This window comes from Hippoglossus stenolepis, chromosome 19 (genome assembly GCF_022539355.2).
Source record: "Hippoglossus stenolepis isolate QCI-W04-F060 chromosome 19, HSTE1.2, whole genome shotgun sequence".
In the NCBI taxonomy this organism is placed as follows: domain Eukaryota; kingdom Metazoa; phylum Chordata; class Actinopteri; order Pleuronectiformes; family Pleuronectidae; genus Hippoglossus; species Hippoglossus stenolepis.
Window position 1 is genome coordinate 12,398,131 of NC_061501.1, and position 14,698 is coordinate 12,412,828.

Sequence of the window (14,698 nt, forward strand, 5' to 3'; positions counted from 1 at the left end):
TTAAGTGACCTCTGAATGATTATATGAGCTAAAAAGGGCCGCTTCCAAATGTAAAGATGATGCTGCTTCTTTGCATCCTCGCGTCCCCCTCTCACCGATCCGAGGAACGCCCAGTCTTCGTCCTTCTGTCCTTGGGTGAGGTTCGAGGGGGGAGTGAGCAAGGATGGCTGACGAGCAGCATGTCTGAGCATTGGAACGTAGCCTGTGTATGTGAACTTGTGCACAGTGTCAGACTGAACCTTGCAGTTTTCCCGACAGGTCAGACTGGCACATCACAAACCATCACAAACTCTTTATTCCTTTTACTTTTGGAGAGAAAAAAAAGTCTATTTTGTTATATTCATTGAGAAGTTCTATTTTTTTCCCACTTCAGTCGGGCCTGTGTTCTTTCAGATTCTGATGATGTTGTACGATACTAACGGCGCTGTAGAGCCTTTTTTCTGAATGTAGTTATAATCAAACTGAGTCATTTGTTTCTGTATATAACGCATGCATAAGAGAGGGGGGGGCTATATTACTTTATACCACCGTGCATGGTGCTACCAAAGCCAGTCAGACCAGAGGGATGAGTTGGGTCGCACCATTTTTTAAAAATTGTTTTGACTGACATTTCTCCACATCAGCTGTCAATGTAGGGTACATTCTGTTCGGTTTCACTTTTCCTCGCTTCAGTTTGCACCGGTTAAAGGACGATTGAGCAGATTTTGGCGTCACACACGAGGGGAAGAGAAGAGAAGAGAGATGGTACACGACCCTCTCTGATTGGTGAATGTTTTTCCTTCTGGTGCAGCCAAACAGCATTGTCGAGATTATAATTTTTTTTTTTTGAACGGGTGTGAACAAGGGCTTTGTATCCACGAGTGGTGAAGGACTGTGATGTTGGATGTCAAACTTCTCTGTACACACACATACCTGCTTATCTACTGAATGGTTTCACAGTGTAATCGTGCACAGACATGTTCGACGCAGCCGGGGGTTTGAGAACATGTGTAGCCAGCGATGGGCTGTTCCACTGAGGGGGAGGTGTCTCTCCGATGGTGACTAATCTAGAGCTAAATATCAAAACACTCAAGGGCCTGTGAATGTGTGTGTGCGTGTGCGTGTGCGTGTGTGTTTAGGGGTGGGGGGTTGGAGCTACGGGGGGGACACCACAGTAACAGCATCTTGTGTAGACGTATGCATAGTTTTCAATGTGAAATGCACTTTATTTTTTGGATGAAAATGGCACAACAAATTACTAAGTATCTGCAAAAGGAAACGTATTAATGATGATAATCAAGATGCACTAACTTAACGGAGATATTGTACAAACGTGTGTGTGTGTGTGAACGTGGTGTCTATTTTTCCAAGGTGTTAGTTGTACTTTTTAATTGCTTTGGTTAGTTCACTCAATTGAGAGATCTTGTTAATTTTGTATTAAAAACAAACATGTGCTGTGCATAAAACTCCTGCCTCGACTAATTTGTTCATCGTCGCCCCGGCTCCCTTTTTCACACTCTTCTGTTTCCCTGGCAACTCCCTTCTTAGTTGTACTGTTACCATGGTAACTGAAGTCTTGAAGCCAGGTACGTGTCGACGGCGGAACAGAAAAGAGACATGGCATCCGACCGAGATCCTTCATTCAGCATTTTATTTTTTTCTCTGGGTCAAAGGTTACACAGCTCACACTAGCATATACATGACGCCCCCCCGCCCTCACCCGTACCCTCCCTCCCACACAGCAGTGAGCGATTGCAGACGCAGACGGCTCAGTTTTCATATTAATGATCAATAAGACTTTTTACATATCGCCCTCTCATTCATCTTTACAGCGGAGAATTAGGGCCGTGTTGAAGAGAAGAAAAGAAATCTCAATCTCGTTTTTTCACTTTCACTACTTCTGGATCCACAATCTTGAATCTCATTGAGAAACTATGAAACCCCTTTGAATATATCAACAGTTTTCAGTAATGTACAGTCGAGCGTGGTTCTTTCTTCAGAAGAACAGTTTCTTACACAATCTTTTCAAAGTCCTGATTCACATGATAATGTGCTGCTGATGAGCCAAAAGAAGTAATTTGTTATTTGTGAACTTTATATTATAGCACAACTTAACAAGATGCTCCACATTTCTAATTTTAACGCAAGCAACAGGACTTTATTCTCGTCATATTCCAACTTTATTCTCTTAATTTTTTTATTCAGTCTTTTTCCCCCCCTCTAAGTGGCCCTAATTCTCTGTCGTGCATCCTTCCCACATCTCTTCAGACGCTCCTCCATCTTCCACTGACTGCAGCTGCCACTCAGCTCGTCCGTTACTCCAGTTATTTCCATCTACATGTTAAAAACTCGCCTCCTGATCTATGGCATACGCAAGTGTTTGAGTAAAAACATTAAAAAAAGACAAGTACATTGGTTAGCTCAAGAGGAAAGTTTCTAATTCTCCTATAACTCTCTCGAACTCCGACTATACATGAGATTAGCACCTTCACGCGGTGTCTAAAGTGTTACGACAGGCAGAGAAACATCCACTGGGGTGTATTCACAATGCTTTGAAATATAATCAGCAGACTGAATGTTAGTGGTTCTCGGAGTGGTCAGCATTAAAGTCTATTACTAGATTCTTTACAGTGTTAATGCAACTTGAATACACTCCCAGATTTCCAGTTTTGGACCTTTCAGCTTATATCAACCTACAGCATGTGATTGTGTAGGTGTAGTAGTGTGTGTGCGTGTGTGTGTTTGTGTGTTTTCAGCGACAAAGTGTGTGATAACCCGTGGGCATTCCTTCAAGTGAGTGTGAGATCGACCGGTTGTGTGTCTTCTTCTCATTGTGTGTGTATCTTCAGTGGTTATTATCCCATATTTTTTTCGCGTGTGTTAATCGGACCAGTCGTTTTCCTCCAGCTCGGAGTCGTCCTCGGAGTCGGAGTATTCCACGGCGATGCGTCGCGACAGGATGGTGGCCACGTCGTTTCCGACCGGCTCCCTCTTCGCCTGCTGCTCCTGCTGCTCCTGCACCTTCTTCAGCTGGATGCCTGCAGCGGAAAATGGAATTCCATGTTTTAAACCTATTCAGCTTTTAGAATGAAGCTATTTCTTAATTATGTTGTCTAAAGTGCATTTACAACAGATAGAAATGTCAATATATTCATACCCACTTTTTCCTGTTATTTAAGTGTCACATAAGCTTCAATATTGGATTCAATGCTGTACAACAATACTGTGAACATTTCTCTTGTATCATTGTTTTTATAAATGCTCTGCAGAAAGGATTTACAAATGTATGTTGTTCTAAGGAAGATAAATTAAAATGAACCACACACACGCAGTGGCTCTTACCCATACGTATAGCAGCCAGCAGGTCGCTGCGGGGATCAGTGACCCCTGCGGCCTCAGCGGGCGCAGAGGAGGTAATCTTGCGGGCTGTGAAGTGGGAGGCACCAGCTGGAAGAGGAGGGGGTGGAGGACCAGGAGGACCAGGAGGAGGTGGAGCCAACTGGATGCCAGACATAGGTGGTGGAGGCAGAATGTAGCTGCCGGCAGCCATTGAGCCTGGAGACATGGGACCTCCAGGAGGTGAGGCAAAGGCAGTCTGGGCAGACGGGATGAGAGGAGCTGGGGGAGGGGGCGGAGGGCCGGTGTTTGCATATCCATCAATACTGAAGGAAGGACAGAGCAGAAACAGACGGGTTAAAAAACAGTCACAGTCTGTACTTGATATTATTGATGCTGTTCTGTTTCATAAGTGAAGGCAACAGGGTTCGAGAGTAAAGCCTAGAGATACTAATCCACTAGGTGGCAGCATTATCTCAAAGTGAAAACATAATTTAATACCAATGTACTATGTGAACTGTGAAGCAGCTCAACTTCTGTCCAATGGATTAAGTCAATCACTTTTTTTGGAGTTGTCACATTTGTCTCTCTTTTGTATTTTTTAAACATGATGTATTTTTATACTGCAATTATTTAACTATTTATTATTTACTCTATTGCACCGTTGCACTTTTTAATGCATTTATGGTTTTGTACAATTTCTAGGATCACAAATTCAGCACAAACTGATTTACAGTTTTCTTCATAACATTTGCGTTTCTGGCAGTAAATCGGGCCGTCTTAATGAATTGGAAAAATAAGAGCCAGCAGTAATTCAGATGATGGAAATAACCATCATATTAAAACCATATTAATATGTATTGACAGTATGATAGTGATAGTTTGTCTCATATGTTTACCTGTAGTCCACAGGGGGGAGAGACATGGAGCCGCCGTTCATAGCCTCGCTGGGCGGAGGAGGCAGCGGGACCTGGTGGTGGTGAACACGGCCCAGTGTCCCGCCCTGATAGGCCATCATCGTCCTGCCCCTGTTGTCATGTTCGCCTCCTCCACGAGCGGCGTGTCCTGCAGCCATCTGAGCGGCCAGGATGCTGGGCGGCGGGCCGGAGTAGGTGTGGGCGTGGCCAGCGTGGTTCATGGCGTTCGGGTAGTGGTGCTGATCGGCACCATGACCCCTGATAAGAGAAGGGATGAAAATCGAGGAAACCTTGAAGAGCTTGTTTCCAGTCGAGAAGAAAAATGAAGAAGCACAACGGACTGTGTGTGTTCACTCACCTGTTCTCTGGAGACATGGAGCCCTCAGAAGAAGCCCCTCTGTCTCGGTGTATGGTGTGTCGATGGTCCGGCCTCAGCTCCTTGTCCAGAGCCATCATGTTCCACTCCTGGCGACGGTTCCTCGCCTTGCGAACCTTCTTCACCTCCCTCTGTAATGTCCCATCCACACAACGACGCTGCTCCTGGAAGAAAAACAGAGAGAGATTTGTAGGATACTTTGTTTAACTAAGGGCTGTTTTATGTTCATTATGTGAGTTTAAATGAATTGCACCGGAAATTCCTGCATGTTTTATAACCTGAAGACCTCCGTAAAATGTAATCTTGGCACATTGAACCATACGATGATACGGGAGATGCTTGTGACAGAACTGTACCTTCTGCTTCCTTCTCTCTTTCCTCTTGTCCTCTGTGTCCTGCAGCATCTTTTCCTTCCACAGCTCAAAGAAGTACGAGGGATCAGTGTAGAACTTAAGTGCGTCCTTGTTGTCATCCCTACAGAAAGAGACACCGAAAATGTTAAAGAGGAATACAAAAGTAAGTATAAAGAAATCTATATGAAATAAAGTCATTGCGTTGTCCCTGTTTGAGCAGAATAGTAGGTTTGGTGGTATTTTTGTGAATGTACTGGGTTGTGGAAAACGTGAAGCTGTGAATATTGGAGAAAAGTGGAGGCTGATGGAAGAACAGGGGTGAAATCGTGAGTGGGAATCCTGTGCTCTTATGCACAGAGTGAAAACGACAAGCTGAAAAAGTGGAGAGGGGGAGAGATAGAAAGAGTGAAGAGAGAGAAAACGGAGCAGTGTTGTCAGGGCTAGGAGCTCGATTCCCACTGGAGCCAGTCATGCTAAATATGTAATGCACCTAAAGTACTGGAAAATACAACTGCATGAACGCAGTGACCAAGACTGTGAATGTAGGTCAGACACTAGTGAAAATAGAGAACTTTTAAAGAGGACTCTGCATCAAGTTATATTTAGGACTTTTCCCAGGCCTTTTTGATGCCACACAGATTCAGGACCAGCCAAAGTATAGAAATATGATATATATGCATATAACCTTTTTTATAATTGACCAATTTGTACAAAAATGATATTGTATGAATTTTTGATTTTAGCTTCTTAGTTTTATAGATAGAGGTTTTGTGTCCTACATATCAAACATTTGTTTTAGCTTCCACATCATAAAGCTGGATTTTGCAGAAACACATTATGCTCTATTTATTTAATGTGCTTAAAAGTGAGAAAATAAAAAAGCTCAGATATTGATGGAAAATCTCTGACCAAATGTTTTATGATGTATGATGTTTTCTCATCATAATTACAGCATATTCTTGCAACCTGCAGCAGTGACTGACCCCCACTCGGGGGACGTGGAGGACAATAGATGGGCAGCACCAACCTGTACGTTGAAAGGATGCTGAGCGGCGGAGGCTTGTCACTCAGGTTGTACATTTCTCTGACAGGAATGGGCACGCTGCTCTTGGACACCACCTGTTGGTCCTGAATGGTAGAGCTCTTGAAGGCTTTTCTCATGTTGATATCTTGCAGGGAAACTGACAGAAAAAAAAAATGAATGAATGGCCTTTAGGAAAAAAGAGAGAAATTAAAGGAAAAAAAGAAAAAGCGACATTTGCAGGGTTACAAAGATAAACTATCCCTGTGACAGCGTTCAGTCATGTTATGGGTGGAAATCTCTCTCATACATTTTAGTGAAAAAATGCAGAAAACATAAGGCTGACACTTCAGCAATGAGTAATGACTCGCTGCACCCTGTCCCTCTGACCTCTAACCCCTGACCCACCTTCCTCCACAGTGGAGTCCAGCTGCGTGACCTTGACGGCCAGCCGGTCAATGCGGTCCTGGAGAGAGTTGGCACGCAGGTAGAAGGTGTTGGCCTCATTGAACAGCTCGCCAAATATGTCCTCCGCATGTCTGCCTGCAAAGAGGGAGAAAGGGACGGGAAATCAGAGGGAAAGAAGGAGAAATCATTATCTGGGGCCAAGTAAAGTCCGCAGAGACTGAGGACAATCAGTCAATACACTGGTAATGTGACACAATGTGAAACCAGAGTCTTAAGAATCTGTGCAGGAAATGATGCCTCATACGTTTCCATGAAGAAACATTCCTCATGAATAATTTAATATGATCTGACTATGGATTGTTCAAATTCTACTGTGTATATGTGTGCAGCTGTAAAAGGCAGGAAATTAAACAATACTCTGCTGTGGATGTGCCAGTAAGCAAGTATCATTGTTATATTATTCTTGTGTAGCTGGTCAGTGACACTAGTTTACGAGAAGAACACACACTATTTCTTGCTGCTGAGATGCAAAGATTCAGAAGTTGCCCAGCAGCATGTAGGAGAGCTGATAAAGTTTAAAATTAAAAGCCAATAGTGTTTATTTCGATTTCTAATTAAGAGATATGATTGACTCTAGGGTTCTATACATGTGCTAAAGCTGGTGCAGGTCCAGGCACATGAGTGTGAAACTGAGGCTCAGTGGTGGGATGTAACTAAGTACATTTACTTCATTACTGTACTAAATTTGCCAGATTTTTTTCATCAAGAGCCATGAATTATTCTCTGGGAAATTGGTGAAAGAGTAAATGTAATGTGTTCTTCCCGGATCCATACCACATCCTTCATGTGTTCAAACATAACCTCTTACCGCAGAGGTCATGATGTACCTGACTGTTGCACTAGGGAATAGGTTTCACTCAGCAAGTACTTTTAATACTTACAGTATATTTAAAATATTTGACTACTTCCTCCACCACTGCTAAGGCTACAATCTCAAAGAAAGTGCTGTTATCTGTAGGACGGTCCATTTGACATTTTGACTGGATGACAAACATTGAGTTGTTTTGGTTCGGTCCCAGTGGACACACTTAAAAGTAACCCTGCTGTGGAAGAGGGTTCAGTAAAGGGAGGCCTCAGCAGCGGGAGGAAGTAACCCACAGTAAAATCTGTGATCGTGAAACGCCTGTTAGTCCAGGACTATGGGAGCTGCTCCAGGCTCCAGCAATCTAAGCCCATTTTAAAGAAGAGAAGAAAACCTTTTAATACAAGACTCTAAATTATTGGAAATTAATGATCAAAGAAAGGAGCAACTTCAGCAGGCATCTGAAAACTTTGTTTACGTTTAGAACACTGTGTGTAAAAATAGATGGTACAGCCAAAACACACAAACGCATGCTACAGGCTATTTCTGTCCCCCCCGCTGACAGGATGGGCAGTGGGAAAAATATTGAGAGGAAGGAAGAATCACAGATCCGGCATGCTGAGCCCCACAAACTCTGACCTCTCTTGAGGATTCTTATGGTTCTCGTACACACACACACACACACACACACATGCACGGTGTGTGTTGTCTGTCGAATTGAACCCCGCCAGCCCTCTGCAAGTATTTATATCTAACCCACACAGCTGCTGTTGAAGGGCCCACTCCCAACACAGGAACTTGACACAATGAGAGACAGACAGCAAACCAGTGTGTCAGGGCCAAAGAGTAGAGGGTTAACAGCGTGAAGGACGGGTTTGATTTTATGCTGTTAAGAAACAGAATGAACTCCTAACAGTGGGATAGAGGGAAAATGAGAGCAACTGAGGATAAGTGGGCAAAGAGCACCTGTCCCAGGACAACACAGAGCATCGTGTTGACAGAGTATGAAACCAGGACGTGGCCACGGACGAAGGATGTGATGATAGATGCCCTTGGTGGAGTAATAACTCAGTCTAATAGATCTGCAGTGAACATAACATTCAGTGTAGAACAGTTCTCCACACACTGACACAAAGAGTAGATCTGCACTGTCACATGCACACAGCTGTCCAGATAATTTCATTTCTGCGGAGCTACAGTATCTAAAAGGATTACATGTCAACCCTCCATGCTCCAGTGTGGGGCTGCTGTAAGCCGCCTGCTAGCCCAGTGACCCCAGGCCCTGTAACCACGACAACGCCCAAATCAATCTCAGCTTTAGGATTAATGATGCAAGCATGTGATCTTGTCCTATTACAAAGAGGCTACACACAGCGTGGACAGTCGTCACGCTGCAGTCAGAGGGGTTACAGCCCGAGGAGGTTAAGATTCTGTTTTTCTGTTCACACAGAAACCTCTTTTGGTGTTTTCTTTTAGATGTTAGCAGCGTCTTCTTGTAAAGGCGACATTGTGTGTGTGTGTGTGTGTGTGTGTGTGTGTGTGTGTGTGTGTGTGTGTGTGTGTGTGTGTGTGTGTGTGTGGGGTGTGTGTGTGTGTGGGGGCCTTACTCAGGCTGCTGAGCTGACGGATGATGGAGGAGAGCGTGTTGTTCATCACACACTCCAGCTCGCTGCCGATGCCGTCGGGGAGCTCCCCTCGGCAGAGGTGGCGGGGCTCGATGTTCCTCTTGACCAGCGGCATGTTGAGGCTGCACACTGGCACAAACTGGGAAACAAGCACAAACTGTTTTAGACACAGATCCCACACAGGTTAGAGAGAGACTGTGTGTGATGGAGAAACGATGTGTTCACAAGCATCCGCTCTGCTGAAGAGTCCATGAGCAAGACCCCATCATCAGTTTGGAAATACATATTAACAAGAAATTGTGATAAGAGGCTAGATATTGTGTATTAAGGCTGCAAATAACATTTCTTTCATTATTAATAAAACTGCTGATTGTTTTATCAATTCAGTGATGACTGATCTGTAAAAATATCGAGTAAATTACACAAAGAAATTACATTTTTCATCACAGAAGAAAAAAATATACATTTGTAAAAGTTGAGCCTGAAAATGTTCTTTGGACATTTTTGATCGAAAAAAGTCAAATAAATAATCTAATAAATAGCTGAATAATGAAATAGTCCCCTATTATATTTCTGGTGATTGATTAGTTGATAAATAGTTTCAGCACCAGTTAAAATACAGTCTTACATTGAGTTGCCTGACTGAAATAAACAATAAAAGTTAGTTGCTTAGTCATGCACAAGGTTTTTTACCCAGAAACCACCACACCAACCCCCAAATCATAATAAAAAGTTACAGTACCATGCTCGACATATTGTAATATCCAGTCCCAAAGAGATAGAAACTATGACAATATCTAGTTTTGTCAGAATCGACCGGTTCTAGTTCAGACGTGAGTCAAAGACAAATAATAACCAATTGTAAAAACCCTGCAAAAAAAATATCACCTCTATATTCATATAATTATTTGCAAATATGTATCTTGCAAGTTCATTTTTGAGGACATTGTTTGCAGTAGTGTTGTCGTATTGTATTGCTTTTTACTGTAAGGTGTATATTTAAAAAAACAAAAGCGTGGCAAAACATTATGAAGGGTGAGCCTGAGGACAGAGAACCAACAGTGATGATCAACAGTGTCCAAAGCCAGAAGACTTGTGGTGACCAGCAGAGAGATTAAAGCATTAGGGATAGGAGAATCCAGCGTGCCAGCTAATCCCAGGCCGGCTTGTCACTTGCCCAGCTGGAAACCTGACACAAACAGAGATTCATGGACGTGTTCAACACCAAAAAACATTGTTGGTTATGGGCGACAGTCATTTGAAAGAATTAAGGGCAGAAATGTTTTCATCTAAGCCCGTAATCGCAAGGTTGAACTTTAGTCTCGGAAATTAAACTCTGATTAGCTTCCATCCGACCCTCCGACCCTTCTGTAGTTCAAAGGTGTACAGATAATGCCCTTAAAGAAGAAAGAGAAACCCCAGGGTTCAGTGAAGCCGCCATCTTATCGGCTCTTCTTCCTGCTTCCTGTTTTTGTGGTCTCAGTCTGGACTGTTTCCTGGTCCTCCCCAGTGTCACATCTCTCCTTCCTGTCCAAACTCTTTGCCAGAACAATGAGGATACGGCTCAAGAAGCAGCCAGGAGGACAAAACAGCGAGACAGATGGATCCATGCACACACACACACACACACACACACACACACACACACACACACACACACACACACACACACACACACACACACACACACACACACACACACACACACACACACACACACACACACACGCCCTTTTCCAAAAATGAAACTTTCACATGTAATTCTCAGACTCGCCAATCAAATTATTTTATGCTTATTAGCAGTTCCAGGGCTTTTACTGTGCAGCTACGCCAAAAAAAAATTGAAAAATCACTTCAGAGAAAAGCAGGTTGGAAAGACACACGCTCTGGCAGTCTGACAGGGGGCTAATAATAGTTGACAGGTACTGGAAACACAAGTCATATTGTTTGGGCTTTGTAGGAGCAAATTAATGAGCACAAGAAAATAGGATTTTAAATTCTTATTAACCAATAAAAACGACAGAATATCCATATTTTTAGTCTTTGTAAATCCTTATCTCATTAAAGATTAGATTTTCAATAGTATAAAAAAAAAGACAGAGCAAGTAGCAGATCGTGTCATTACAGCTGCCCATGACACAGAAGAGACACTTCTGACCGACGAGGCCAATGACCACTTGCAGAGGCCTCATCTGGCCCTGTTTTCTCAGCGAGCTACCCCCTGCAAACCCCGACAGCCTCACGCCACCGAGGGGAAACAAAAGGGTGAAATTTACGCCATATTGCGCTGCCTCAGAGGACACTGAACACAGTCTATAATGTCTGGCTATGTTGCAAAAGAGCGGCTTAGGGGTTTAAGCGGTCTGAACTCTGCATAAACATTTTGGAAATACTGCCCTCCTTGTTGCACTGGAAGGAGATGATGCAAATGAGAAGATTGCGTGTTTCTGCTTTCACTGTCTGGCTGGAATGACAATCACATCAATGAGGCGAAATAATGAGGGGCTTTGGGTGGGGGTGGGGGGGGGGGTGGCTGGCGAGGGAGGCGGAGGAGGCCTGCTTGTGAGAAACGAGGGGAGAGCACAGCGAGGGAAAAGGAAAGGGTGCATGGGATAAGAGCGTGTGACAAAAAAGAGACAGTGAATGAGAAAGTGTGAGGGAGAGCGAGAATGGGTGGTGTGTAACATTAAGAGGTGGACAGAGTGTGTGTGTGTTTATGTGTGTGTGTGTGTGTGTGAGGGGGAAAAAAGAGTGTGTCGGATGGGGGAGGGGTCGAGCAGGGACCTCGGGGAAGCCACTGAAAGGTTCCCGGGACAATAGAGCTGCGTTCACAAGGCAACAGCACTGGCTCTCCCATGCATCCTCCCCCTCAACCTCCTCCTCCTCCTCCTCCTCCTCCTCCTCTTCGACCTTCTTTAAGGCCCCCTATACTCTTGTAATGAAAGCATGAAAAAGTGAGTAAGCAACCCAGGAGTGGGAAAGGGAAAGTAAACCTCAAACATCTCACCCACAACACCAGAGAAGACATTAGCTTGTGCTCATTGATCTTTTTTTTTGTCTTTTGTGTTTGGATGAATTATTACAACCCATCGCGCACACGCAGGCAAACAAACATGCACAAACACACCAGGTAGCCTCTCAAGCATCCCATTAGCAGCATCCAAACAGCCCATTCAGCAGCAAAGAAACATCTGTGATCCTCAGAGGGTTGAAGTTCAGAGTGAAAACCCACTTCCCCCCTGTGACTCGGACAGGATGCCCCACGTCTCCTCTCTCAGAGGTGCACGGGGCGCAGGAGAGGCCTTTACTACAGACGTGAGAACTCCATTAAGAACTGAAAGAGGGAGTCATTACAAATTTATGAGCCCAGTACAGCTTCTTGTGTTGCAGGCTGTTTTGCTTGCCCTGACGTTATGAATAATACAGCGTGGATTACGTCAGGTCACACTGCCCCAAATATGATGTAGGGGAAAAAAAAAAGATTCTGCTGTGACAGTGTGCCTGTCCAGGAACGTCTCCTTGTTTTACTCTGTAGTAAAACATTGATGGTACTGTACCTGCGATGCACTCTGGGTAAAAGCGGCGACTTATAGTGGATCATAACGTGCACAGAAAAGGCCTTGAAGCTTGGCTTTAAGTTTCACCATCATTTCTATTATTATACACTATTATCAAAGCTAATGATTCAGAGCAAACTTTGACTAGAAACTAGCATAATTAGCTTTGACCATCATTTAATTACTTAATATGGGATTTAGCAAACTTACCATACTGCGACGTACAGTATATTGATATTTAAAAATGTATTATCTTCACCCAGCCCATTAATTCTCTAGCATTATTCTAACTCTTCTTGTTCCTACTGAGGAGTTGTGTTTGTTATCGGCTGTAAATGTGTGTGTGTGTAAATCTATGTAAATGCACCATCATACTAACGTTTTTCTTTTATTCCTTTATTTCTTTCCTATTTTTAGTTAAGCTATTTAAGATGTCACCATAAATATTCAATGTTTTCTGCACTATCCCTTTTTTTATTCACCATAAATATTCTAGTATGATTAACATCGTACAAGCAAGTGTAATATTTTGTGAACTCTGGGTCTCCTACCATGAAGTATATGTAAAAACAGGATTATTCTTACTCAAATACCTGATTCTTTAATGCTGACATGACCTAATGTTGCTGTTCTCCTCACGGTGACACAAGCGGATTAATAGCTGACTCATCAATCAATAAATGGATCCAGAATTTGGTGATCAATCAAACAATAAAACCAGCCTTTGTAGGTTTCGGGCTTACAATTGCAGAAATTGATTGCTTATTTTTGGTCACAATTGTGATAGTTGCATGTATGTTACACATTAAACATGTATATATGTTGGTATTCATTGATAAAAATGTGCCACACACGTATTAAATCCCAGTGAACAGCTGCAGCTACAGATAGTGGGGATGTCTTTGAATATAGGGTAAGCTGTCATTATAGTGTTAGTGTCTATTACTAATTTGCCATATTTCAATATTGAGCACTTTAATGAGATTTCAGGTTCAATCTTGTCCTAATATTATCGAGTGCACGTCACTTTGAAGTTATTAACATGTGCTGCGATGTGGTTTCGTGCCTTAAAACCGACATTTAGCCACAAATACACACAGACACACGCACACACATGATCGCACGCTGCCCATCTCCCCATGACACACACACACACACACACACACAGGCGTGAACTAATGGCAACCTCGATCAATCAGTGTTCCGCACCGCCGCTTCCAGTTACTGATGGATTGACCCACATCTGTTCATCCACGTCGGGTTCCGGGATTTTCTGCCAGTTTTCATCCTGAAACCCGACGAACCGTTTCCAGTCGGTGCGTCCAACAGCTGATTAAAAAAAGCACCGGCACAACCGCCAACATCCATTTAAATACCCCCCCAAAAAACCCTTTAAAGTCCCAAACCAGAGGAGCAAATACCCCCAGTTTCAGGCCGGGTCCAGCGACCCAGAGACCGGGTATTATCCTCCCTCCACCGGGGGTCCGCTCCGACTGACCACTCGGTTAGCTAGCTAATGCCCAGGGGTCGACCACTAAGTTTGGACAAATGAGGCTGAAACCGGCAGAAATAACCGCGCGAATTGACCCGAATGTGACGAAATGTACTGTTAGTGTGTCAAAGTATCACGAGCCCCTCACCAGCAGCGGGAATCGGATCAGAAATCAGCCGGTCCGCATGTCCCGTTAGATTCTCCCGTTAGCTGCCATCCTGTGTCCCTCAGCCCGTCTGGACACTCCGGGGAGAAACCCATGGAGGACCACGGCCCGCCCACTGGCCCGCTTTCAACCAGTCACGCCTCAAGGCAGGGGATTTAACACGTGATGGGCGTTTGCTCCAACCAATGGCGTTTCTCCCCAGAAGATGAGTGACAGGGAGGCTCCCTGGACCCGAAGTGATGCTGTGAACGGAGGGGGCGGGGCTACACTTGGGCGTCGCTGAAAAGCTTAATTTTATATTATAAGGGTTGTAAATTAATGTTATTTTCAGGCCTGTAGGGATTTTTAGTGCAGAAAATGATGATTTAAACAAAATGTAAGGGCAGAAACATTTGATGTAACATTTAAACATGCTACAGGGCAGTGGTGCTGAGGAGCTGGGCTGGTATTGTGTAACAGACTGAGAGAGCTGGGCCAGCATCCTGCAGGAAGAGGCTCAATGAGAGGATTTGCTAAACATAGATCTACGCTTTACTCTCCCAGGTGTGTTTGTAGACACAGAAACGGTGTGGGGGAGATGATGGCTGTCACCAAAGAGAAGGGAGT

General features: G+C 43.9%; 1 protein-coding gene across 1 annotated transcript; it reads right to left on the reverse strand.

The window, feature by feature from the left end:
- Positions 1-1,707: 1,707 nt before the first annotated feature.
- Positions 1,708-14,227, reverse strand: wasf3b (WASP family member 3b). The gene is made up of 9 exons (XM_035143047.2): positions 14,075-14,227; positions 8,860-9,016; positions 6,391-6,525; positions 5,989-6,142; positions 4,965-5,082; positions 4,591-4,772; positions 4,215-4,490; positions 3,322-3,641; positions 1,708-3,017 (listed from the first exon to the last, which is right to left on the reverse strand). The coding sequence occupies exons 2-9, from the start codon at positions 8,990-8,992 to the stop codon at positions 2,860-2,862; spliced, it is 1,476 nt and encodes a 491-aa protein (XP_034998938.1). The 5' UTR covers positions 8,993-9,016; positions 14,075-14,227; the 3' UTR covers positions 1,708-2,859.
- Positions 14,228-14,698: the final 471 nt, after the last annotated feature.